The sequence below is a fragment of the Alnus glutinosa genome, chromosome 9 (assembly GCF_958979055.1).
Source record: "Alnus glutinosa chromosome 9, dhAlnGlut1.1, whole genome shotgun sequence".
Lineage (NCBI taxonomy): Eukaryota > Viridiplantae > Streptophyta > Magnoliopsida > Fagales > Betulaceae > Alnus > Alnus glutinosa.
In genome coordinates, this window is record NC_084894.1 from 22,552,177 (window position 1) to 22,578,793 (window position 26,617).

The window sequence follows — 26,617 nt, forward strand, 5'->3', positions numbered from 1 at the left end:
CCTTCACCGGAGTTCCGCCCCCAGCCCCTCTGTCTCTTCCGCTCGCTCCGGACCGCCGCCCAAATCGGCCTCCGGCATCCTTCACCGGTCCTTCACCGGAGTTCCGCCCCCAGTCCCTCTGTCTCTCCCACTCGCTTCGGACCGCCGCCCCCAGCCCCTTTGTCTCTCCCGCTCGCTCCGGACCGCCGCCCCCAGCCCCTCTGTCTCTCCCGCTCGCTCCGGACCGCCCTCTCTCTCTCCCGCTCACTCCGGACCACCGCCCGCAGCCCCTCTCTCTCTCCCGCTCGCTTCGGTGCCGGTCGTCCCTGTCCCTCCGGTAACTCTGTTTCTCTCTCTGAAATTATTGAATGGTGTTTGTATTTTGCTCAATATGCTCTGATTTGCTTACCAAAAGAAAAACTTAGGACAGACGTTTTCAATCTGCTGATTTGTTTTGGAGGATTTTTCTTTCTCAACACTGTTGGACGACGGTACACGGGGTTCATTTACAAGAACCGAAGGGAATAAACTTTTGGGAAGATGATAAATACTAGGGTCTAGGTTAAATAATGAGCACGTATTCAACATCCCAAATAAACCAGCCAACTAGAGTTAATTCAAACCTACACCAAATAAAAATTTGGACCACCTGCACTCAAACTAGATTTTATACAAACATTTGATATCTTTTTTTTTTATTTTAATAAGTAATCAAGATATTAAAAATTTGAAAATAATTAGTAATCAAGATATCTAATAGCTCATATATCACAAATTTGAATATAATTTGGACAAATGGGTCAGACCTGTCCAAATTGGCAAAGTAACACCAGATTTCAAAACAAACCAAAAAAAAAAAAAAAACACTAATCCAATCTAAACCTTATTTGAATCAAGTTTGGCAAAAAGGAAATGTGAAATTCCAAAGTTGTGGCTGGTATTCTCACCTGAAGCAATATATTCCCAAGGCAGTTGTAATTTCATGAATGACTGATGTAGCAAAGTGCAAATAGAGTCCCCCTGAGTTCAGTAAAAGAGGTTTGTCAGGCACAAAACAAAAAGAATATCACAAAATCACAATAATAAATCTCTAAGAAATAGTAACAGTGTCAAAAGCAAATGCATAATATGCTTTTCCAGAACCCCAGCACAGCAAGAACTACGTTGCATTTGAGGAAGTGAGGAACCGAATGGGTGTAAATTTATTGAAAAAAATCTGGGGTTGTTTTGGGTTTCCTCTTCCTCTGTTAATGGCCGAATAAATATTGTGAGAATTTATGAGTACGTACTGTTATTTTAAGTGTAGATCCATAGCCCATCCATGCACGCATCTATGTATTATTGGACTCTTTCTGCAGCTTAAGAGTTGGGACTTAGGATCATCCCTAAGTCTTAACCCTTGTCTGATTGTTGCTAGCTGTAAACATAAGCGGCAATTTATCAATTTATTTTTTGTTGAAAAGAACAAGAAAAAAAAATACAGAAAATAAATTAGTATTAGCTGTAAAAGGAAGAGAGATTTTCATAGGTTGGTTGTCATTGTTGAAGTAAAATTGGACTAGCTTGTACCCGACACTCTTGTTGAGAATAATATTTAGCACCATAATGTGCGCTATCATTTTAATTTGTTTGGCCGATATGATTATTGCTGTGGTGGCTATTATATGAGCTGAACTAAAGAAACAGCAGAATTTTATCTTCTTTTTTTTTTTTTTTGGTTTAGGCATCATATGTGACTTTGCCTGGATCCTTGTCTATTTAAGTTTGAGTAGATCCTAAACAAATTTTTTTTTTTTTTTTCTTCTATTTTTTATGAACAATTGTTGTATCAGTTGTTCAATGTCATTATATGTCTAGTGAAAAGTGCCCCATCTTTTGTACAATGAGGAAAACATACTCGCGATTTCTATGGTTTTTTATTGTCATACTTCCATGAGGAAAAATGAAGGCATTAAAAAGCTAGTGCTATGACTGCCTTTATGTAGTTTAATTTGTATAATATTGTCAAATTACATGCTTTTAAGGTTATGTAGTTTAGTTTTTTCATTCAATTAACTTATATTACTTTTTAATATAGCACTTTTCTAAATGGACTCTTGAAGTTCACGATTGGATAATGAGGGTGAATTTGACGATGATCTAACCCATCAAGATGACCGTCAAAATGGTTAGTTTTTTCACTTTTGTTTGAGTTATAGTTTTGTTTTGTTTTTTCTTCATTATTATTCTAGGCTTTTTTATAAACACATATTGTATACTTTTTTGGATAGATATGGGTGAAAAATTTGAGAAGTCGAAGGATTTAATGACATTTATTTCAGATGAAGAGTTGAATGATGAGGAAGAAAATGTGGTACTACTTGTGGTGTTAAAGGATGATGAGAAAGTTGAAGAGCCGAAAGAATCAATGACATTTAGTTCATTAGACGAAGTTTGCTCTTATTATAGGAAGTATGCTAAGCAAGCTGGGTTTGGTATAGCGCAGAGAAGCTCGAGAAAAAAGAAGGGTAGAAAAGGTTACGCAATGCTTATATGTACTCGTGGAGGTGCAGAGCGACCTAAAACAAGTGATTGTTCGAAGCCAATTCCAATTTCAAATAAAACAGGGTGTGGTGCTAGGATTTGTGCAAATTTATGTGATGATGGAACGTGGTTTTTGAGTAAAGTTGAGTTGATGCATAATCATTCGTTAAGCCCGGGCAAGGCGAGATTTTTTAGAAGCAATAAGAAAATTAGTGACGTTGCGAAAAGAAGACTTGAGCTAAATGACAGAGCAGGAATACGTTTTTGTAAAAATTTCAATTCATTAGTTGTTGAAAGTGGAGGGTTTGAGAATCTTTCCTTTGGAGAGAGAGATTGTCGGAATTATATTAACAAGGCAAGAGAACTCAATCTTGGTAAAGGTGGTGCTCAAGCACTTTGTGATTACTTCAGAAGAATGCAAAAGCAGAATAGTGGCTTCTACTACGTAATAGATGTGGACGATGATTGTAGGTTAAGAAATGTTTTTTGGGCTGATGCACGGAGTAGGGCAGCGTATGATTTCTTTGGAGATGTTATTACGTTTGACACAACGTATTTGACCAATAAATATGACATGCCATTTGCTCCTTTTGTAGGAGTGAATCATCATGGTCAATCTATACTTTTAGGGGCAGGACTAATTTCAAGAGAGGATACAGACACATTTGTGTGGTTGTTTAAATGTTGGTTGGAGTGCATGAATGGCCAAGCCCCTAAAGCAATTATGACAGACCAGGATAGAGCTATGAAAAATGCAATCGCTATTGTTTTTCCTGAAAGTCGTCATAGATATTGTATGTGGCACATTTTAAAAAAATTGCCTGAAAAGTTTGGATCACATGCTAATTTTGATGGCATTAAGGGTGCCATTAATAAATGTTTGTATGACTCTCAAACATGTGAAGAATATGAGGAAAATTGGAAAGATCTTCTGGAGAAGTATAATCTTCATGATAATGCATGGTTGAATGGGTTATATATGGATAAGACATTTTGGGTGCCGGCATACATGAAAGATACGTTTTGGGCGGGAATGAGTACTACACATCGAAGTGAAAGTATGAACGCATTTTTTTATGGTTACGTGCACTCACGAACCACATTGAAAGAATTTGTTGATGAATATGATAACGCTTTAAGGAGAATGGTCGAGAGTGAGGCACGTGCTGATTTCGATTCTTTCAATCGCACAATCCCATGTATAAGTGCCTTGCAATTAGAGAAACAGTTTCAAGTTGTTTACACAAATGCGAAGTTCAAAGAAGTACATGAGCAGTTTGTGAAAATGATGTCTTGTAATAACGCTCTTCTCAAAAGTGAAGGTGCGATTTCTACCTTCGAAGTTGTTGAATATGTTGCAGTTGGAGATCACTTAATAGAAAAGACATTTCTTGTTTACTTCAATGAAAATGAACTCGAAGTGAAGTGCACATGTGCATTGTTTGAAGTAAAAGGCATCTTATGTAGGCATTCACTTTCCGTGTTACGGACAAAGAAAGTGACAACTCTGCCACAAAGATATGTTCTTGACAGATGGAGGAAAGATATTAAGCGAGAGTACTCGAAGGTTAAGAGTAGTTATGATGCCATTAGTGATAATCCACATGCCCAAATACATGACAAAGTGAGAAACAATTTGGAAGAATTACTGTCGCTGACGTCGGTAAACACGGAGAAACATTGCATGGAACTAATGGAAAAAAATTGATCAATTAAAAGAGTTGTGGCGTTGCGAAAATCAATCTTTTGGCAATTCAGCTACTGTCGCATCTTCTAGCTGCAAAAATGTGCTTAGTCCTGTGAAGATTGACTGTAAAGGGAGACCACGAACAAAGAGAAAGGTGTCTGTTATAGAAACAGTGGTGAAGAAATCCAAAGCATCGAGCAAGCCACCAAGAAACAACAATGATAAAACGAAGAAACGAAAAAATCAAGTTAGTGAATTTATTATTTATTATTTATTATTTTTATTACTTCTGTCCACATTTTACTTACTTAAAAAACATGTGTACTTCTCCACATTGCATAAACCATTTTTTAATTGTAGGCCTCCAAATCAACGGAAAATCAAGACAACACTAGTCAATCTCCATTGCCTTCTGTGCCTTCTGCAGCTCGCGATCATAGTACTCAGGTGATTAGCCAACATCTCTTTATTTATTAATTGGTTTTTGACAATTATTTGATATTTCACGTACTTATTCAATGTCTGTTTTTGCAGGATTCTGTCGCTTCGTCATCGACAGTTGCTCACACGTTCAGTGGTCACCATCATTCTATTCTTTCTCAGGTATAATTTGCGTTTTTCAAATTTTGTGTTGGCATTCATTCATATGCGTACAATAAGGGAAACGAATCATGTGTGTATCAGGTGAATTTGTCAATGGACCCCATAAATTTGTTATCTACATTGATAAGCCAACACAAATACCAAGAGGCTTTCAGTACAGCCTTACAAATGCGTGATGTGTCAATGTGAATTGGCTATGCTCCAAGGTAAATCAATTGATAGTATTGTGTTATTAAAATGCATCCAATTTAGATGTCTGAATATTAACGTTGATTTTCAGGTTGATATACGGTGGGTCTTGACTATGGATCCTCTGCCTTTGAGTCAAGAAGTATTACTCCAGTTGTTCTGGCTTTTACCCTATTGTTTCAATACCAACCCAGCTGAAATAATTGCTTGGATGACAGACGTTTTTAATTCCATAATTCCAACTGATCCGGCAATTGAAATGCATGTGCGGCCCATCTTCAATCAAGTCTATGCCACACTCAACCATATAAGTGTCCTGCCGACAAATACTGATGCTATGCGGTCAACTATACGTCTTCTGATGAATGGTTTACTTCCACCTTGAGGCCAATATGATAGTTAATGGTATTTGTGTCGGAGTTGTAATGGAGCTAATGGACTCCTGGATGTACTGGAAAAGATTGACGACTCTATTTTATTTTATTGTAATTTTTTTTTTTTTTTTGGTTCTTATATGATGTTCATATATGTTGTGTACTAGCTAAAGAGATGTAGGTGAATTTTGGATGGTGTATGCTATTTTCTTTTTTATGTTATTTATTTATTTTTTCTTTACATTTTGGTTGGTTGATTTTGAATAAACAGTGGGTTTTCAGATACGAACTACACCCAGTTGATTGAGCTTTACAACAGATACATGGACAAAGGTTTGTGTTCATAATATTGCCTTTTGTGCACCGCAACTAGATCATTTATATTAGTTTTTATTTAAATTTGTTTGTTTGTAGTTGAGGATTGTCTTGGGTGATTGCAGGTTTTGAGATCTTAGCATTTCCATGCACAAGATACAAAGCTAACTATCCAATATTTCAAAAGGTAATTTGGATATGTGTATATTTCAGTATCGCACATAATGATCATAAGTTTTTAGCTTGTTTTGATTTTAACTCTTCTAAAGTCAAACTTGTTATCCAAGTCAGACTGTAATCCATTGATCCTGACTTGTTTTGTGATTTTTTGATGACTTCACCTTATTAGCTTCTCAATTGTCTTGAGGTCGCGTAGATGATGCAAATTATCATTAATGCAAAAATAGAAGCGCAGTGTATAATGATTGCTGTTTGCTGGTTGTACTTTGTTTTAAGTCAAGATATTTCTATGAGAGATTCTTTCTTCTGCTTCTGTAAACAATCTTCAATTCTAGTTTTTTCATTTTTTTCCCATGCTATATTGTCATTTACTCTTTTAAGTTATGTATCTTCTCATCTTCAGGCATTGACATGGTAATGTTATTGTTAGTGGAAACTCTTTCCCTGGAGAGAATGGCTTTCTTTATGTATCATGGTTATTCTGCATCATCAGAAACTCTTAGGAAAAACATAATATTTATCTTCATGCGTAGATATACGCATGAAAAATTCTTATGTGTATGCTTCATGAAAAAATATGTAAACATTTGTTTCTTTGTTTATTTGCTTCTCTGAACTTTACGTCCCTTGCCACTGCTTTTTGTTAGCGTCTTTTCATGCTCCTCCCAGGAAATCAGTAAATGTTTCATTTCGTAGGAAATGTTCTAGTTTAAGTTACTTCTTTAATGATCCCTTCTATTCTGTATGTATGGATGCATATTCATATATGTTAGAAATCTGACTTCCTATTTTTGAACACTATTGTTCTGTGTTGTTTCTTCTCAAACTATTCTTTTCTCTTCCCCCGGTAGTTTTATTTTAAAATTGAGTATTTGATACCAGCTACACAGTTTTATCACACCTATCTTTTAATTCTTGAAGATTTTATTTTTAACCCATTATACATCTTATCATCTGCTGATAGATTTTTTCATTAGTCTTTGAAAACGGTTAACATACTTGTGACCTGCATTTGTAGGTTTTTTTTGCAATGGATGCCACAACATTGAATTCCGAGCGCAGGCAATTTTCAATTAAACTATGGCCTCCTAGCGTTAACACAAAATGTGCTTCAGCAATAGAAGTTTTGGTTTAGGTGCAGCCCGTGTTGCTGAGCCAATTCTGGTTTCCCTTAGGGATCAGTTGAAAGAAGTAGATCTGTCAGATTTCATTGTAGGTATGACTCGAGGAATTCTGCCTTGGAGTGGTCCATGCTAAATTTCTAAACCAAATTAACATTTTGACCATCAAAGCATCGGGTGAGGCCTGTTGATAGAAGAACTAGAGTCTAACCGTCTTTAAACTCCATGATTGTTTTATCTGTCTTCTCTGCTTGTGAGCATCTCGAATGCTAGGAAGTATAGCTGCAGCCATAGTCAAACAAGTGCCTCATGCAACATGCTTGGGTGGGTGATTTCTTGTTCGTCAAATATATTTGCCTGCCCCAAACTCCATCCTAATTCAATAATTCAGTCTTTAAACATTTGAATATTTGGCGAGTTCATCAGGTCACCTTGTACTGCTTTGCAGCCTCTAAAGATAGTTCTTCTGTCTTTACAAGAAGATGATTGTAATCTTTATTAAATTGACTTTCAATTAAATTAACATTTTATTAAACCAATGGTACATGCTAAATTTCTAAATGTTTGCTCTTCTTCCTTCGTATTTGATATTGTGAGATAATTTTAGCTTTCTACTTCATTTGCCTTTGTTTAAATTCCTCTTGCAGGTTGTAAATGTGATACCTCTCAAGGGTGGAGCCCCTCCGAAGCATGCCCAGAGAACACAGTTAATCACAGAGAATTACCAAGTTGTCTGAGCGGTGTTTGTTTAAAATGCTAGTGGATTTAAATTTTGAAGTCTGCCTTTCATGTTGTTACCTTTTCTACTCTTTTTAAGAAGTTAGATCGATAGACTTGTTATATCCACTTGTATGAATGGACCTTATATATCTTTTATCTTTTAGGAGATTCTTTTTTGCAATAACTGTATTTGCTTGCCCCTCACTTGGCAACCCATATTTCTATCAGTCTGGTGGATTCTAGCAATCACATCTCTGTACAACTTGGATTTTACTTTGTAATTTTTCCCATGTTGGGCTGTTCTAGAGCTAATGGAAATGGAAAACTTTCTTGACTACCCAACAGAGACCAATGTCAAATGACAACCCGAACATAGCACTGCCATTTGATCATTTTCTTCGATCTCCCCCTTCAGATTTAAAGTTGCTAATGCACTTACATATCTACTACTATAGAAAAGAGATGTTAAATAGCATTTAAATAGAAGTGTCAATCATTATATATGGGGGAAATCCAAGTGGCAAAAGTAAGGTTTCCTTCAACCACTTCTGCCTAACCACTTCTATTCTGAAACTAATAAGAACATAAAATATCTGACAATGACAATTTTTAACCTAATAATGTTTTCATCCTTCATTCTAACATCAAGTAGCTAACTTCAGAACTGCTATAACTACTAAAATAAATTACAATGTCCAAAATGATTACAACTACTGCTGCCCAAAACATTTTTCTATTAAGACCCAACTCCAACCGAAGTCTCTCATATTGTTCGTTGTGTCTTGTTTCAATTAGTTTCTTAAGTCTGTCAATATTGGCCATTGTCATCTTCTCAACTTTCTCAATATCAGCCCGTCTCCCTTCCTCTATGTCTCTTATATGTTCTTCCAATCTCTTCTCATAAGAAGTCATTCGGTTATCAGCTCACATAAAAAAATCACAATCCCCAGCTTTCTGCGTTAAAATATAATAGTAAATGTCATAAATTACTAAGGAAAACATAAAGCACAAATAATTAATTTTAAAATTACCTTATACTTTATACAACCGTACCACTTTCTTCCGGGGTTGTCACTAGTCCATGAGTACCTTAAACGTGCATGCACTCCACAGTAACATAATGGATGGGGTATTGACGCATCACTATTTACTGACATTTTTTCGGGCCTACACAAAAAAAATAAAATAATAATAATAATAATAATCATGCCAATCGGGTAAACTACTCTTGCCCTTTTTTCAATGCCGAGATCCTCATATTTATTTTAAAGCAAACAAACACACTTCAGAAAATCGTAATCAGGGACTTGATCATCTTACAATTCAAAAGGTCTAAATAGAGTAAAAACTAAGTACCAGAACATGTGCAAAGTGGCCTAAATCAAATATGAGCACAACTCTTTATAGCATAATTTACTACAAAAATCAAACACCATATACTAACAAAAACCTAGATGCATCCAACTCAGTTCTTTGGGGTTAAAATATCTAAAACATGCAAGTTTAACAGGCCATATCCAAGAACCAAGATTTTTAAATGTATGATGTCCCATGCCGTGTACAAATGGGAGACATACCTAACAAGTGCATCAGACTGATAAAGATAATTATAACCAAAGGCAGCTGTTTCAATATGCTAATTTTCTTACCTCTTTATACCACAGGCATGTCATTTCAGTACCATGATGAACATGCTAAGCTAAACAGGCACATCTGTTAAGCATTCTTCAGCAATCCCAAGACTCAACCAGATCTATTTCCAAGTATTGACATGTGAAAACATACCAATGTTCATGCAACATAGCTGGGGAAATCCAGAATTCATAAGTAGGAGCTAAATTACCCCACAAGAAGCCCAAACATCGAATAGGTAAGGGCGACATACATAGCAATGAATGAATATTCATTTGCATAATTTGCTCACATGTCAAAATGTCCAAAAGTTTGTTAAACTTCATAAACCACATATCCTGATTAGCAAGTGTTACACAGAACAACCGATTCACAAGACCATTCAACTATACAAATCAAAGGGCTAAACTGAGAAAGTAGTACCTCTTTGCCACTACTAGAGCCGTCAGAACCTAGCAGCTGGAGAATAAACGCCCTCTCATACTTTTCAGCTTCATCATCAGATACAGCCTGTATGCCAACGGTAGAACACACAAAAAACCTGATGAAACAATTATTTTATAATCTAAATAAAGAAGCTCACAATGTAGCCAGACCATACTGCAAATCAAGAGCAGGTAACGGCAAAGGATATATAACAAATTTATTAGAAGTAGAGAGCATATTGAGCAAATACCAACACCATCCAATAATTTCAGAGAGAGAAACAGAGTTACTGGAGGGACAGGGACGACCGGCACCGGAGCGAGCGGGAGAGAGAGACGGGCTGCGGGCGGCGGTTTCCGACGGACGGAGCAGGCAGATCCGGCCAGAGAGAGAGAGAGGGGCTGCGGGCGGTGGTCTGGAGAGAGCTGGAGAGAGAGGGGCTGCGGGCGGCGGTTTCCGACAAACGGAACAGGCAGATCCGGCCACAGAGAGAGAAGGGCTAGGGGCGGCTGTTTCCGACGGACGGAGCAGGCAGATTCGGCGGGAGAGAAAGCGGGGCTGGGGGCGGCAGATCCGGCGGGAGAGAGAACGGGGCTGGGGGCGGCAGATCCGTCGAGAGAGATCGCGGGGCTGGACGCGGCAGATTCGGCGGTAGAGAGAGCGGGGCTGGGCTCGGCAGATCCGGCGGGAGAGAGAGCGGGGCGAGCGGGAGAGAGAGCGGGGCGAGCGGGAGAGAGAGCGGGGCTGGGGGCGGCGGTCCGGAGCGAGCTGGAGAGAGAGGGGCTGCGGGCGGCGGTTTCTGACGGACGGAGCAGGCAGATCAGGCCACAGAGAGAGAAGGGCTAGGGGCGGCTGTTTCCGACGGACGGAGCAGGCAGATCCGGCGGGAGAGAGAGCGGGGCTGGGCTCGGCAGATCCGGCGGGAGAGAGAGCGGGGCGAGCGGGAGAGAGAGCGGGGCTGGGGGCGGCGGTTTCTGACGGACGGAGGGGTTGGGGACGGGGACTGTACGGAGAGAATTCAGAGAGAGAGAGAGAGGGGGGGTGCGTTCGTTCAGCTTTGGGGGGAAATGAAATTTTTCATTTCCCCCCAACCGGTTTTGACGAAAAGGCTATGTGATATTAAAAAAATGAAAAAAAGGTTTAAACCCACTTTCCACGTAAGCTTTGTTGTAACGTTGTTGTAAGCTTTGTGTACCAGTATCATTTCTCATGTGAATTAAGGAATGGACTGTTTGAGCCAATCCGTGAATGCCAGGTTAGAAAAGTGAGGGATTTTTAGTCATTTTGTTGAATGTAGGGTGCGTGATGACTGAAATGCCCCTTATATGTTTGTTGGCGGAGCGATGTGTCACTCACTGGTGGCTGACGTGGCCTATCTCGTTCGTTATTTACCCACTTTTAGCCTTTAAATATTTTTTTAGTGATGGGTTTTTTTAATTAATTATTTTTTTTTAGTAGAAAGAGGAAAAGAATTACAAGGGAGAATCTTTCCACTTATGACCTAAAAGGAATGGGAATAACTTCTATCAGGTTATGGCAGAAACTAGAAACATTTTGTCTGCGAATTAGACGTTGACACGTAAGCACTGAGCAAGAAACTCAAATAGAATAAAAACACCCGATCTTCTTCAACTCATACACAGACGTTGCCATTACAGAAATTGAATGGGCGGTGAAGAAAACACACGAACGCTGCCCAGGCCCGAACGCCGCCGCCCTCGCCACGTTGGGACTTCTGAAGAAAACACACGAAGTCCGCCCACTCCGTCTTTTTCTCTGTCTGTGTTCTCTCCGTCTCTCTCTAATTAGTTTCCCCACATTCACAATTGGCTCACATATGATTCTCAGAGCCAACGTTGGGGTCCTCTCTCTCTGTCTGTCTTGTTCTACCACAAAATGCTAATGGGCGTGAAGATGGTGATTCGGTGAAGATGGGTTCCATTGATGATAGTTGGATTTTTGTGTTTCTTTTTTTTTTTCCTCTGTTAATTCTTTCTTCAGTCCTGATTATGGGAGGATTTGTTGTATAATCTAAAGGGAACAAAATATTTTTGTGTAATCCAAAGCAAACAAAAATTCAAATATGCACATAAGGTGTTTGATGAAATGCCTCAACCAATGTGCTGTTATTGTAGGCTTTGTTGTTAACGCAGGTATGAAAATCGTGAAAATAGTGATTTGGGGAGGATTAGGGGCGGACCGGCGGATGTCATTTGGGCAGTGGGGTTTTTTTTTTTTTTTTTTGGAATCGTGGGATACTTCATTAGAAGAGAGGGAAGGATTGGCTACTTCAACAACATTTTCATTTTTTGCTTTTAGCTGATGTGTCAAGTGGTTATTGGTGGGCATAAATCCACTGTTTTTTGCCACTGTCGTATAGAAGGGGCTCTCAAAAGGAATAAGAAGTGAATGATCCTATTAATGAAAAAATGGGTGGGCTCCCCAAAAGTACTAGATCCAAACCAAATTAAAACAACATTAAAATAATTACAAATGATATGAAAATAGTCAAACAAATGACTTAGTTCTCTTAAAGGACGGCGCAAGACAGTTATAAAAGCTAAAGGAGAACACGTTAGTACAAGCCTATCTGCATCTCCACTTGAAAACATCACCAACCATCAAAAGATGCTAAAGCAATAAAAAGTGCTGCTAGAGTCTAAAAATTACGACAGCAAAAAAAGAAGAAATTAACACAAATTCAAATCTAGTAATCTCCCTTAAAGAAAAACAATAACTCGAATAACATTGATTTAAAGATTCTAAACTTTACTACGCTATTTATCAACTTTATAAAAGATTTATGAGATATTTGCGTGGGTCATGTGATTACATAATTTACATAACAATTCTAATTCGGCAGCCATTACACACATCGGCCTATGTTATTGACACGTAAAATTGGCCAGTTGGTAGATTTCTGTTGTTTGACACGCAAATCTAGTTGGCCATTAATGATCAAAATCTAATATCTTAGAAATTTGTGGCGCAAATTTTTCCATCCGTTCGGTTCTGAACAACTTTGATAGCAGCATCACTAGCTAGCAGCGTTGCCGAAAAGCTCTATTTCCAACTTATCTGCTGATTTTCTTGCAGCATGCAATTTTATGGCACAAAAAAGTGATGCGTTTTAGTATCAGTTAGGAACATCATGGTAGGTGATTTAATGTCCTCAACAAAATTTTTAAGCGGTTAAAATATGTATTAAGGTGAGAGTTTGATTTTCAAAACAGAAATTATTAATCTTATTAATATTAATTATTTTAATCTCACTAATTGCCTGATAGAGCTGAATCAAATTATGATTCAGACGGGTTTAAAGGAACGTTTACTAGGCTCTTCATATTTTGTTTTCAGAGTGCATGTGCTACTATAATTATAAAAGTGGTAAAGGATAAAGGATAAAGGGTGATAAATGAAATTTTTTCTTAAAAAATTTATGCATTGATTTACACACCATAGCAAATATTTCAATCATTCGGATAAAAAAGGTATAGAATTTGTGGTGATTATGGACGGTCAGGCAACTAATATTTCAACTCAGGTAATCAGTCGACAAACAAGCCTGAAGAGTTGCGAACAAAGTCTTCCGGCTCGGCATGTCCAAAGTCGGAACTTTGTACGAATGAAACTCCTCGATTACTATACTGCGGAGTCTCTGATCTTTCTCTTGAAAAACCCAAGAGATTTCTTCGTTGCTTTTCATTATCTTTTTTCCTGTCAATTCTTGTAAGCTATGGCTGGGAAAGGCGAGGGTCCGGCGATTGGGATCGATTTGGGAACATGCTACTCCTGCGTGGCAGTTTGGAAACATAATCGGGTGGAGATCATACCCAATGATCTGGGGAACCGAAAAACACCATCTTGTGTAGCTTTCAATGAGACTCACCGTTTGATCGGTGATGCGGCCATGGGCCAGACAGCCATGAATCCAACCAACACTGTTTTTGGTGAGTTCCTGGTTCTCTGATACCGTTAAGAGTTTTACATTAAAAAATTTGGTTTATTTATTTATGCATATATGGGTTCTGTTAGCTTGCTTGGTCAATGACATTAATTATTGCGGCGGAAGGCGAGAAAATTTGGACTTCGCTTAAAATGTTGTTCTGTTTTCTTTCATGATAATGAAGAAGAAATTGTTTTAAGTCGCTGGGGTCTGTCTTTTGCTTCGGGCGAATCCCCAAGTAGCATAAAAAGTGAAAGAATGAATGATGAAATGGTTGATCAAGATGATTCAACCGTGTTCTGTATTGATCAATTTATAACTTTACAATTGAGAGTTTAAGATAAGTTACAATACGTTTTTTCATATTCAAATAATCTAATCTATCACTTTACATTTTACAAGAGTCAAGAGGATAACAAGAAGAATACATTTGCAATTAAAATTAGTCTCAGCAGCTGGAGTTCATCCATTCTGTAATGCAGTGTTTGAACTCGAATTCCATCGTGTATTGTCATCTGATAATACAGCTTGAGTAGCTTGAGTAGCTTGAGTTTGTGTTTGAATACCATAAGAATTATCACCAACAACCTCTCCAATGTTAACGATCGATAGCAACTGCTTCAGTGTTATCCAATTGGTTTGAATTTGGAACATATGCTACTCTGTTTTGAACTTGGACTTCATCAACTGGTGCACTTTCGACAGCTACTGCATTTGCTGCACTGGCTGAACTAGGAGATAGCTTAACAAAAAGTTGGACCTTTTTTTGCTTTCTAATGGGTTCAACAAATTCAGGTGACAAATGTTCTTATTGTGAAGCTAAGAATGTTTAATGTAATTACTTGTTTACATGTTGATGTTCATTTCGGCGGTATGAAGACTCTAAACGTTTGATTGGAAGGCGATTCAATGATGCCTCAGTGCAACATGACATGAAATTGTGGCCATTCAAGATGAATGCTGACCCTGATAATGGGAGGCCCATTATTGTTGTTACCTACAAGTACGAGGAAAAGCAGTTTCTGGCTGAAGAAATCTCTTCAATGATTCTCATAAAGATGAAAGAGATTGCAGAGGCTTATTGTGGTTCAAAGATCAAGAGTGCTGTTATCTCTGTCCCTGCTTGTTTCAATCACTCACAACGTCAAGCCACAATGGATGCTGGTGTCATTGCTGGCCTAAATGTGACGTGTATTATCAACGATCCAATTGCTGCTGCTTTAGCATATTGGCTTGAAAAGGAGTGTGGTACTGGTGAGAAGAATGTGCTCATCTTTGATCTTGGTGGTGGCACGTTGGATGTCTCGCTTCTCACCATTGAAGAGGGTATCTTTGAAGTGAAAGCTACAGCTGGTGATACCCACTTGGGGGGTGAAGATTTTGACCATAGAATGGTGAATCATTTCGTTCAAGAGTTCAACGCAAAGCATAAGAAGAATATTACTGGAGTTAAGGCTCTTAGGAAGTTGTCGACTGCTTGTGAAAGGGCTAAGAGGATTCTGTCATCTATTACAAGAACACCGATCGAGATTGATTCTTTGTATGAGGGTATTGACTTCTACTCAAACATCACTCGAGCCAGTTTTGTGGAGCTTAACAAGGACTTATTCTCCAAGTGTATAGAGCTTGTTGAGAAGTGTTTGAAAGATGCTAAGATGGATAAGAACAGTGTCCATGATGTGGTTCTGGTTGGAGGGTCTACCAGGATCCCCAAGGTTCAGCAATTGTTGCAGGACTTCTTCGGTGGAAAGGAGCTCTGCAAAAGGATTAACGCCGATGAGGCAGTTGCCTATGGTGCTGCTGTTCAGGCTGCAATCCTTAGCAGTGAGGGTAATGAGAAGGTGCAGGACTTCTTGTTGGTGGATGTCACTCCTCTTTCCCTTGGTTTGGAGACTGCTGGAGGTGGCATGACTGCGTTGATTCCGAGAAACACCTGCATTCCCACTAAGAAGGAGCTAGTTTTCTCAACCTACTCTGACAACCAGCCCGGTATGCCGATCCAGGTGTATGAGGGTGAACGAAGCAGAGCCTGTGACAACAACTTGCTGGGCAAGTTCGAGTTATCTGGCATTCCTCCTGCTCCTAAGGGAGTTCCTCAAATCCATGTGTGCTTTGACATTGATGCCGACGGTATTTTGGATGTCTCTGCCGAGGATAAAACCACTGGCAATAAGAACAAAATTACAATCACCAATACGGGCCGGCTCTGCAAGGAAAAGATGGAGAAGTTAGTGGAGGAGGCGAAGAAGTACAAGGCTGAGGATGAGGAGTATAACATGAAGGTCGAGAAAAAGAATGAACTGGAGAAGTACGCTTACAACATGAGGAAAACATTTAAAGATGAGAAGTTTTCAGCCAGGGTCCCATCTGCTAACAGGAAGAAGATTGAAGATGCAATCGAGAAGGCTATTGATTGGGTCGAAGGCAACCAACTTGCTGAGGCCGATGAATTTGAATACGAGATGAGCGAGCTGGAGAGAATATGCAAACCGTTCATTATGAACCAGGCTCAGGAGGCTGATCAGCAGTATGTGGTTCAGGTCGATCAGAAGCATAAGAAGATGATTGAGAAGAAGGTGAAGAAGGCAGAGAAGGCCATCCCCGAGGATAGGGAGCATCAGAAGAAGGTGGAGGCAAGGAAAGTATTGGAAAATTGTGCTTACTACATGAGGTACAGAATCAGAGAAGTGAAGAATGCTTTGGCAAAGGCTGAAGATGAAATTGAGCAGACCTTCCGCTCGCTTGATAGGAACCAGTTCGTGGAGGCACAAGAGTTTGAGAATAGGACGAAGGAGCTGGAGGGTATTTGTTACCCTTTCATGGCCAAGATGTACCAATGAGCTGGTAGTGAGAAGAGTTTATAGCTAGATTCAGCTTCTCATTGTATTATGGGTGTCCTTGGGTTGGGTGTTTTAACTTTTATTTCGTTAGATTTGGCTTAGGTGGCGTGTTGCAGTTTTTTCAAAGGTTCAAATTTGATTTTACTCTTTCCTCCATTGAAAATTTGGAATTAAATATTAACCATTGAAAAAACTACGGTACGTATGTATGCTGTAATATATATATATATATATATATATATATTATATTTTTTTTTTTTTTCAATAGAACCCTAAAACATACCCTTAACACTTGAAAGGGGACAAAATTTATAAAGATATCGTCGTTACGATGGTGCCTTGAAGTCACCTCCCAAAATGGATGGATAGAGGGGTTAGGATAGGTAGAGGCAGAGACTATTTGTCCCCACCTACCCTTAATATATATAAACTACATAATTTTCATTTTATTCAAAAATTATAGGGGTCCGTTTGGATTTGAAATTTTAAAAAGTGAAATTTAAAAATAGCGATTTTAAAATGTACAATTTCAAAAAGTGATATTTTAAAATGAAGTTAAGCGTTTGGCAAAATCGCAATTTGGTCTTTTAAAATCGAAGGTTAGCCTTTAAAATTCGGCGTTTTCAAAAAAGCATCCACTTGCGATTTGAAAAAGCAGTTTTCTGCGTTTTCAAATCACAATTTTTTAAAAACGTAATTCCCAAACGATTTATTTTTTGCGATTTAGTTTAAAATCGTACTTTTTTATCTACGAAATCGTAATCCCAAACGCTCCTAAGTCTTTTAATCTTAGTTGCCCACTGATGCCCCTCCCCCTCTCACCATTGCTACTCAAAGCTGTCGTGCCGTTGACAATGGTACTGCTGGTATTATTTGATTTTTCAAGTTTTCTTGTGGATTTAATTTTGATTTTTCAATTTTACTCATAAATTTTTTATTTTGATTCATTTCTTCTCTGTCTGTCTTCTATGTGTAAGTTTGCGTGAAGAATCTGAGCAGTTAACTCCATTCCGTGACGGGCGGTTTCGAATGGTTTTCTTTCTACTATTCTTTATACCCTATCTTTTGATAATGAATTTCTTTCTCGTCATTTCTCGCTGTATATGTAAGCCAGAGCTGGCTTAATAATTTTTGGGGCCTTAGGCAAGAAGTTTAAGTGAGGATTTATTTATTTATTTAAAATTAAATATTATTTAATTTAAAACTATATTTTTATTTAAAATTCATTCTTCTCGCTTTTTGGAATGCAAAATTACTTGTTAAGTTTTTATATTTGAGTTTTTTTAACATTTCCTTTTTAATTGATAATATGGCTAATCAATTTAATCTTTCTTCTGACATTGTTGATCTTAGGTAGGATTTTATTAATTTTAATTTTGAAAAATTTCTTTTTGTAGACGAAACTGTAACAAGTATTGTCAATAAAATTCTATAAGTGATACTTGCATTAGGAAAAGAATCAAGTCTTTTTATATAATTTAATTTGTCAATTGGAACACTTTCTTCTATTTGTAAAATTTCTGTTAAAAATTTTATTTTTGAAAATAAAAATTTTTGGAATAATTTTAAGGAATTGAATAGTAAGTTATTGGGAAATAATGAAAATGGAGAAGAAGAGATAAATTCAAATTCGAATAAGACTTGAATAGGAAAACTGAGATAAAAAATGGAAACTTATAAAGAGTACGATTTTTGATAGGATCTTATAAAGAGTAGGATTTGAAAATGGAAACTTAGAGTCTTTCCATCTTCTTAGCTTTTTTTTTTTTTTTTCATTGCATTTTGTCTTTTGAACGTTGGACTTAACTTAAGGCTTTTAATTTTGGTAATTAAGACCTTCATGACTTTTAAGACTCTCCATATCATTTATTTATTTATTTTTCATTCTATTTTGTCTTTGAACGTTGAACTTAACTTAAGACCTTCAATTTTGGTAATTAAGGCTTCATGACTTTTGAAACTTTCCACATCTTTTTAGCATTTTTAATTTTAATTCCTTTCTCAAAATTTATTTTTACCATAATTTGAAGCCTTATTAAAGTGTATTGATGGTAATTAAAGCCTTATTTTTTATTTTTTAGAAATATATATATATATATATTTTAAATTGGGGCCTTAGGCGGCCGCCTAATTCGCCTAAGACTCCAGTCGGCCCTAATGTAAGCTTGTCAAGTGAAACCAGATAAATTTTAGTGTCATGTGTGAATGTATTATTTTTATTGAGATTTTTTGTTCTTTCCTTCTTTGTGATCCTAAAAATTAAATTTGTTACAACATCTAAGACAAACACTTGTTGGCTTCACACAACTATGTCGCGTTAATTCTCTATTAAAAATGAGTAAACATTATTCTCCTATTTGATGTAAAGCAAAATCAGAGACACACTATCTTAAACCAACATGAACCCAAAGCTATAGCAATACTTCGTGCTCTATGAAAGGCCCTTCCACAACCCACAGCTTTACCGGAACCATCACGAACTTGAATATTAGCTTTGATTTCTGTATGGCCTTTATTCTTTTCCATTAGTCAGTCTACAATCTACCTCCTGGATTCCTCTTGGTTAGAAACTTGCACTGTCATCCCCTTCAATTCTTCTGTAAGAACTTGTATTGAATTCGAAATTTCAGCCTTATACACATAGAACTTAATCACAATCAAGAAGAAACCGAAGTTCAGGAGGTTTAGTACAGCGAAAAATGCATAATAATAGTCAAGATGAGAAGCATTCAGGTTGTTTAGAATCCACCCGTGGTGACCATGCTCCTTGGTGATGTGAGAAACTGTTGAAAGAAGGAAACTACTCATAAAGTTTCCAACTCCTAGAGTAGTCATGGAATAGGAAGTCCCAAGACTCTTCATGTTTTCTGGCGCCTGGTCATAGAAGAACTCAATCACGGCAACCGCTAAAAATGCATCTGCGGTGCCCATAAGCACAAACTGAGGAAGTAAAATAAATATGGTTAAAGGAACTTGTCCTCCATTTTCAACCAACCCATTTTCCTTGGCCACTCTCAATCTATATCTCTCGGTTAGTGATGCAATTATCATAATTATAATGAGCATAAAAAAGCCAATTCCCATTCTTTGAAGGAGAGTGATGCCTCTAGGGCTTTTAGTCCACCTTTGCACAATCTTGATGAACAACCGATCATAGAGCACAACTGAGACAAGCATGGATATGGTAACAAATCCACTTAAACTTGCGGGGGGCATTTTGAAGCTGCCAATGCCTCTATCGAGAGTGGTCCCTTGCTTGACAAAAAGAGTATTGATCTGGGCAACCGTTGTGCTTGGTATGAAAGTGGCAACCCAGATTGGGATCATTCGTAACATTTGTTTAGTCTCTTCGACTTGTGTAACTGAGCATAGCATCCATGAATTAGTTGAGCCGGTTTTCACAGACGCCTTGGTAAGGAACCTGCTTCCATGCAACATTAAGTAAAATTAGGACAAAAATGGACTGCCAGTTGATAAAAGTAAATTTTGAACTGATCATGTATATATACCTCAAGGTGGCTGTGGAATCAATTCTGAACTTTCCTTTCTTAGCATACTCTTCCAAGTCAAGCTCATAGAGCTCTTTTGGATCATCAGGGATACGCACCCTCCATTTATTTAAAGCAGCTACAATGACCTTGGCCATCCTCGTGAAGGGACTACCTGCGGGCACCTTGTGTCTGTAGGAGGATGTGCCTACCAAGAAGATGGCAATGGATATTGCAAGTCCAAGAGTCGGAAGCGCATATCCTAAGGTCCATCCTACATTGTCTTGTACCCACACAAGAACTGTATTGGCAAAGAGTGTCCCAAAAAAGATGCTAAACATCCACCAATTGAAGAAGGACAGCTTGTGAGCCTTCTCCTTGTGGTCGAAATCATCGAACTGGTCTGCCCCGATGGTGGAGATGTTGGGCTTGGTTCCGCCTGTTCCAACGGCTAAGGTATAGAGTGCACCATAAAACACGGCAATCTGTAATGTCGAAGCCTTCTTACAGTTCTCCATATCGGTCTCTAAGCACTGAGGCGGTTTTAAACCAGGAAGTGAAACGGCCAGTGTTAGTAGTGACATTCCCTGCCAATATAGTTAAACATACTTGTTTAGACACAAAAGGTTTATCCAATTTGAACAATAATTTCTTGATCCTTGCCTAATTGTGGTTGGTCGTTGGACAGTGAGAAAATAATGTAGTAAGATATAATAAGAACTTTCAGTAGTTGGCTTGGGTGGGCAAATCGGAATTGGTGCTAGCTACTTGCGTTTTGGGGTGATTTTTTGTTTTTGGTTTATAAAAGTGAAAATTGTTTAAACATAAGAGTGTTTGTTAGTGTTTTTGTTTTGAGAGAGTAAAATGGGTTGTAATCCATGCATAACCTTAATACAGCTAGTGTACAACTTCAAGGCACATTGGGGTGGAGCCCACACATGGATCCCACTCCATTGTGCCTTAGAGTTGTGCGCGCATTAGTTGTGTTAAAGTTGTCTTTTTAGCATTTCCCTTACCACAAAGGTCAGTCCTAATTTCTTAAGCCACCGGGTGAAGACCCACCCTAACGTTTGAAGAATATTTAAATTTCTTATTAATTAATTTATAATAAATGTAACAATATACCCCAAACGACACAATATTATTTACTTTTGGCTCCCCCAAATCAGACTTCCTAGGAGGTCACTCATCCTGATACTACTCTCGCAGAAGCACGCTTAACTGCGAAGTTTTGATATGTTTCTGTCCATCACGGCTTTAAAATGTGTTGTATAAAAAAGTGTGCGAATATACATATAAGCACTTCCTCATTCCCATACTCAGGCAATGTGGGACGTTACAATCACCCCCTCTTGGGACTTAGAGTCCCTGCTAGCGACCCTCATGGGATCATCACCCCATTCTTGGTGTTCCAAAGAGTGCCTGCTAACGACTTTCATGGGCTTGTGCACACTCTCCTTATCTCAGGATGGACAATGACTTTGATATAATTGTAACGACTCACCTTAAGCGACACAATATTGTCTGTTTTTTGCTTCCCCAAACTAGACTTCTTAAGAGGTCATTCATCTTAGTACTACTTTCGCAGAAGCACACTTAACTGTAGAGTTTTAATAGGTTATGATCATCACGGCTTTAAAACACGTTGTGTTAAGAAAAGTACAAATATACATATAAGTACATCCTCATATTCAAGCGATGTGAGACGTCACAATGTTAAAAGCGTTTACATATAACACCAGCGGTGGTAATACCCTCTTGTTATTTATTATATATTACGTTATGAGAGTAAATTAAAATCCTATTATTTCTAATAAAAGCACAAAATTTATTAGTAATTACTCTCTCAGCTCGTACGTAATTTTATAATAAGAACCACCGGTCATGCACATGCATTTACTAAGATTTTTTCAACCTATTTGAAATCCATAATTTACATAACAGTACTTTAAACAATATCCAACGTGCTATAATTTTAGAGCAGTGATAGGCAGGGGCAAAACAGCCGGCCCCTGCCCGGCACTTTTCATTTAAATAGAATTTTTTTATTATAGAAGTATGCTGGGGACGATAAATCATTTCCCATAATTTTATATATCTTGACCTCCTGTAGGACTTTTTGATTAGCTCTTAATTAATTCCACCACAACCTGGCTCCCTTCTCCCGTGAGTCCGTGACTAGCTAGAGACAGGAGAAAGTTCCTGCTAATTATTAACATTAACAATACTTTCTGTCTTGTTCTTATTTTCCACTTGGTTAGTTTTAAAATTCTAACCTACTCTAAAAATATAAAATCATTTGGTATAAATTTATAAATTTGAAATCCATTGGATTTCATCTTTTTTTATTTATTTAGATTATTTAGAAAGAACTTTAGAACAAAAAAATGAAAAGAAAATGGATTTTGAATCTTTAGAACAATCCATATACTCAGAATAAATTCAAAATTAAATTGAATAGATGTATCTAAGGAGAATTCACTTTGTAAGTGGAGACCCCACAACCTTCCCTTACTGTTCAGCCGGTGATGTGGATCTCCCCTCTCAAGAATAGTTAAAGTGAATTGAGATGCAGTCCTTGACAAGAAATTGAGACGAATTGGTTTTTGGACCATTGCTAGGGATAATGAAGGAAATGTGTTGGCTGCTCGGAGTACTACCCATTCTATTAGCATTGACCCCACAATGGCCGAAGTGTAGGTAGTTCTTCATGCGATTACTTTAAGGAAATGGGGATGTTTGACATTATCCTTGAGGGCGATGCCTAGCAAGTTGTTAACAAGATCACTTCAAAAAGTCAGAGCCTCAATAGATTTGGGCACTTCATAGAAGGCATCCGATTTAAATTGTGTTCTTTGAGGTCCTTTCAAGTGATTCAAGTGCAAAGAGAGACAAATTTAGCAGCTCATATTCTAGCTCGAGCAGCTATAACTCATGTTATAAATAGTATATGGTTGGAAGAAATTCCACATTTTATCTATGATATTATTTTTAGGAAATATATTGTCCCTCGATGTTAACCCGTTGGGTCTTTATTTTGTCACGAAGATTTCATATTTGATCAAAAAAGAAAAAAAAAAATCTACTTGGTCGTCGTTTATCGCTATCCTCGAGAAATATATATATATATATATGATACATAAGTCCTTCTCAAAATTAAAGCTTGTGTCTTCACCTTATCCTAAAAGCATAATAGAATTTCTATTTAAATTAATATAAAACAAAAGATGTGTAAATTGTTCAACATAAACAGGCCACCGGCCGGGCAACGTGATTCAAGTTGTGATATAGATATCCCGGCCCTGGTCCACTTAATTACCATTTTTTTTTTTTTTTTTCCCTGGAGCAAGAAATCCTTGCCCTTATCCTATATAGATTTCAACGACAGCCTTATAAAACAAAATTTCCAAGTCAAACATGCATATATACTATGCATGAACTGATGGAAAAATACGAATTAAAAATCAATCTTTGGCATGTTTGACTGGAATTAACCACGTGTTAGGGTTTCGGTTTAATAGCTAGACCCCGTTAATTTAATATTACATATCTTTCTTCTTCTTCTTCTTCTTTATGGGTGTAGTGTAACATATACATATATAATATATAAAGAAATTAGAAAGGGTAGAGATGAGATAATGATTGAGACGTACCGAGATATAAACGATGCAGGCAATGACAAACGTCCAGTAACGGCCGAGATGAGCATCAGCGACGTAAGCACCCAAGATTGGAGTGATCCAAACAGTTCCGACCCAATTGGTGACATTGTTGGAAGCGGTGACGGTGCCCTGGTGGAGCTTCTTTGTTAAATACAAAATCAGATTGGAAGATATACCATAATACGCCATGCGTTCGAAAACCTCGTACACTGCACATTTCACCAATTAATGAACAATATAGTTTTGTTAAAGTGTTTCGTATCGCTAAATTTTTTTTTTCTAGACATTTTGTAAGTTATGATGTCCCATTCTTTCTCAAAGCATTTCTTAAAAGTGTCAATGGGCTCATGGGCTTTCAAATGGTATCAGAACCATATGTTTCTTGCGATGATAGGCATTTTCATTCTATTGTTGTTCACATGTTTGACCATTAGTTGCCAGACGCGAGGGGAAGATTGTTGGGGTTATCTCACATCGTTTGTTGAATGGATTGGATGATCAGTTTATAAGTGTGAGGGAAAGTCTCACCCATGAACTAGATTTTGGGGTTGAGAGAGGCTCAAGACCGCCTACCACCAAGTGATATGTGATATGTGATATGTTCCTCGATATCTAATCTTGATTTTTTAAACCATAAAAAAAGAAAAAAGAAAAAGAAAAAGATAAAAAGGCATGGATATGGATTGGAAGAGCTTCGCGTACAGCTGAAAAGAACGAGAGCAGCGCCCTCGTAAATTGGCTTCCAAGTTCCGAGGAGCCGCCTAATTAAGACGTACGTACGTGTATCCCTTTTACGATACATATATGCACGAAGTGGGTTGGTTACTTGGTTGTGGGTAACCAAATCCTTAAGGCTGGATTGGATGCCTTTGAAGAGAGATATATAGAGAAAGAGATGAAAGACTGAAAGAGTCAGAGAGATAATTATATTACCGACAATAAAGGAGCAAGCGGTCCATCCACCACGCTTGGATCGACGGACCGGGTTCCCTTTCAGATCCACTGTCCCATCCTGCGTGTAATCACCAACACCTTCTTCCACGGCCATACTTTTTGCTTCTACAGATGGATCGAGTTTTACAGTGAATCAGTGATCCTAGCTAGCTCCCCCCACCGTTTGAACTCTCCGGCCTGGCCTCCACCATTTTTATACATTTATACAACTTTTGTCTACTAGTTGGTGTCCCATGCACCCTTTTGTTTCGGGACATGATTCCTGGACAATGTGCAGGAATCAAGACTTATGAGTAGATTCCACGCGGTAGATCTCACCACGTGAGTCCCGTGTAAAACTGAACCCTTGTCTCTTGGCAGTTGTGCAAGAGACCTACCAACTTGCCAACCGTGTTAGGCCTTCAGCTAATTAATTCAACTCACCTTCTAAATGACGCATATGCCCTCATAACAACTTTTAATTTTCCCTTTTTTGTTTATTTAAAATTTCGTTGGACCTGAGGCGGAACTATATAGGGCTAGGCCTAGCCCTCCCAACCCCAAAATTTCACCCAAAAATAAAAAAATAAATTTTACCTTTAATTTTATTTATTTTTTTAGTTTTACTCTCTCAATTTTTATTTTATTTTATTTTATTTTTTGTCAATTTGGCTCTCCCATATTTACAAGGTTGGGTTCGCCACTGGTTGGACCCATAATCTAGCAACAAGCGAGGTGATCTTTAATTAATGCATTTATTTTTAGTTCATTTATAATACAATAAGATAGTTCAAATGAAAAATTGAATATTGCTTGATTGCAATCTCTATCTGTCTTGGATAGATTAATTCTGAGTTTCCTGACCTTAGCTATTTCTAGTTGAAACATATATATGGGATTCTGTTTAATAAATCATAATAAAGATGATAAGAAAATAATGAGGGATTCGTTTACATTTTTATTTGTTTTTAGACAAAATTTCTTACAAACCGGAGGAAATTTCATACAAATCATATTTAAGATTGACATGTGAAAAAAACAAATTTTTTTTTTTTTTTTTTTTTGAAGAGGAGAAGCACGTGTATGTTGTTTTAATATCATATGCTTCTTACATGCTTTTTTAATAGCATTAATAAAAAAACCATAATATATGTCACTTTTAAATGTGAATTAAGATAATTTCCTACAAACCAATGTGTAGAAAATTTATATCCTTTCATTTTTTATTTACGGAATGTGGTTATAATAACCCCAGCTCATGAATTAGAATCTGTTTGCACCAATTTCGAGTCTGAAACTCAAATGGTCAAAATAATCGTTTTAGAAATCTTAATTTGTATAGGTTGAGATTGCTTTAGGCCTTTAAATTGAAGGATAAATATCCTACAGATACTTGGGTTACGCCATAAATCAAATTGTTGTTTCGGTTTCAAAAAGTGTTACAAGTGGTAGTATTTGTCGTTAATGAAAAAATTCGGTTAGTACTTTTGTAAGTCCTTTGTTATTTTTTATTAACGGACCTCACTTCACCCACCTTAGAATGTTGAGCCATGTGGAAGGAGAAAAATTATATGTGATACTTAGGGTTTTAGTGCCACATGGGATGAGAAAAATTATATATATATTTTTTTTAAAAAAATGCATAAATCTTTTTTTTTTTTTTAAAAAAAAGGGAAAAAATTGAAGAAAAAAATATTGGAGGTGATTCGATCACTGCCATTTGGCCTGAAGGTGGGTTCGGCCACCCCAAGGGCCGACCCTCCCTTTTTTTTTTTTTTTTCCCAAAATTGGAAAGTAAAGATTATAGAGGCAATGAGGTTCATAAATCTTATATATCTGGTAAATTAATCAACTTTGCAAAAAAAAAGAAAAAAACCTGTTACTTTGTAAATTTGTTTTCCATCTCGTATTTTTTCGGCCCGAGGAGAGGACAATATAGGCCTATAAACCCAGTTACTTTATTAGGCAGTAAAAAGTCTAAACTTCAAAAAAAGAAAAA

The 26,617-nt window shown here is 37.5% G+C and overlaps 3 protein-coding genes across 5 annotated transcripts; 2 read left to right on the plus strand and 1 right to left on the minus strand.

The window, feature by feature from the left end:
• Nucleotides 1–2,251: 2,251 nt before the first annotated feature.
• On the plus strand, nucleotides 2,252–7,708 carry LOC133876847 (protein FAR1-RELATED SEQUENCE 5-like). The gene is made up of 8 exons (XM_062315089.1): nucleotides 2,252–3,268; nucleotides 3,365–4,165; nucleotides 4,550–4,636; nucleotides 4,724–4,792; nucleotides 5,073–5,323; nucleotides 5,627–5,688; nucleotides 5,796–5,857; nucleotides 7,619–7,708. The coding sequence occupies exons 1-8, from the start codon at nucleotides 2,252–2,254 to the stop codon at nucleotides 7,706–7,708; spliced, it is 2,439 nt and encodes an 812-aa protein (XP_062171073.1).
• A 5,522-nt stretch (nucleotides 7,709–13,230) lies between these two features.
• Nucleotides 13,231–16,679, plus strand: LOC133877529 (heat shock cognate 70 kDa protein 2-like). Of its 2 annotated transcripts, none has more exons than XM_062315864.1 (2): nucleotides 13,231–13,699; nucleotides 14,575–16,679. In XM_062315864.1, exons 1-2 carry the CDS (start codon nucleotides 13,486–13,488, stop codon nucleotides 16,533–16,535), a joined length of 2,175 nt encoding a protein of 724 aa, XP_062171848.1. In that variant the 5' UTR covers nucleotides 13,231–13,485; the 3' UTR covers nucleotides 16,536–16,679. The 2 variants fall into 2 exon arrangements, with proteins under 2 accessions (XP_062171848.1, XP_062171849.1); XM_062315865.1 differs by having other exon boundaries at nucleotides 13,612–13,699; nucleotides 14,597–16,679.
• A 2,154-nt stretch (nucleotides 16,680–18,833) lies between these two features.
• LOC133878576 (protein NRT1/ PTR FAMILY 5.2-like) lies at nucleotides 18,834–24,905 on the minus strand. 2 transcript variants are annotated; one of them, XM_062317144.1, is made up of 4 exons: nucleotides 24,619–24,905; nucleotides 23,677–23,894; nucleotides 20,045–20,556; nucleotides 18,834–19,956 (listed from the first exon to the last, which is right to left on the minus strand). In XM_062317144.1, exons 1-4 carry the CDS (start codon nucleotides 24,731–24,733, stop codon nucleotides 19,077–19,079), a joined length of 1,725 nt encoding a protein of 574 aa, XP_062173128.1. In that variant the 5' UTR covers nucleotides 24,734–24,905; the 3' UTR covers nucleotides 18,834–19,076. The 2 variants fall into 2 exon arrangements, with proteins under 2 accessions (XP_062173128.1, XP_062173127.1); XM_062317143.1 differs by having other exon boundaries at nucleotides 20,045–20,610; nucleotides 24,619–24,903.
• Nucleotides 24,906–26,617: the final 1,712 nt, after the last annotated feature.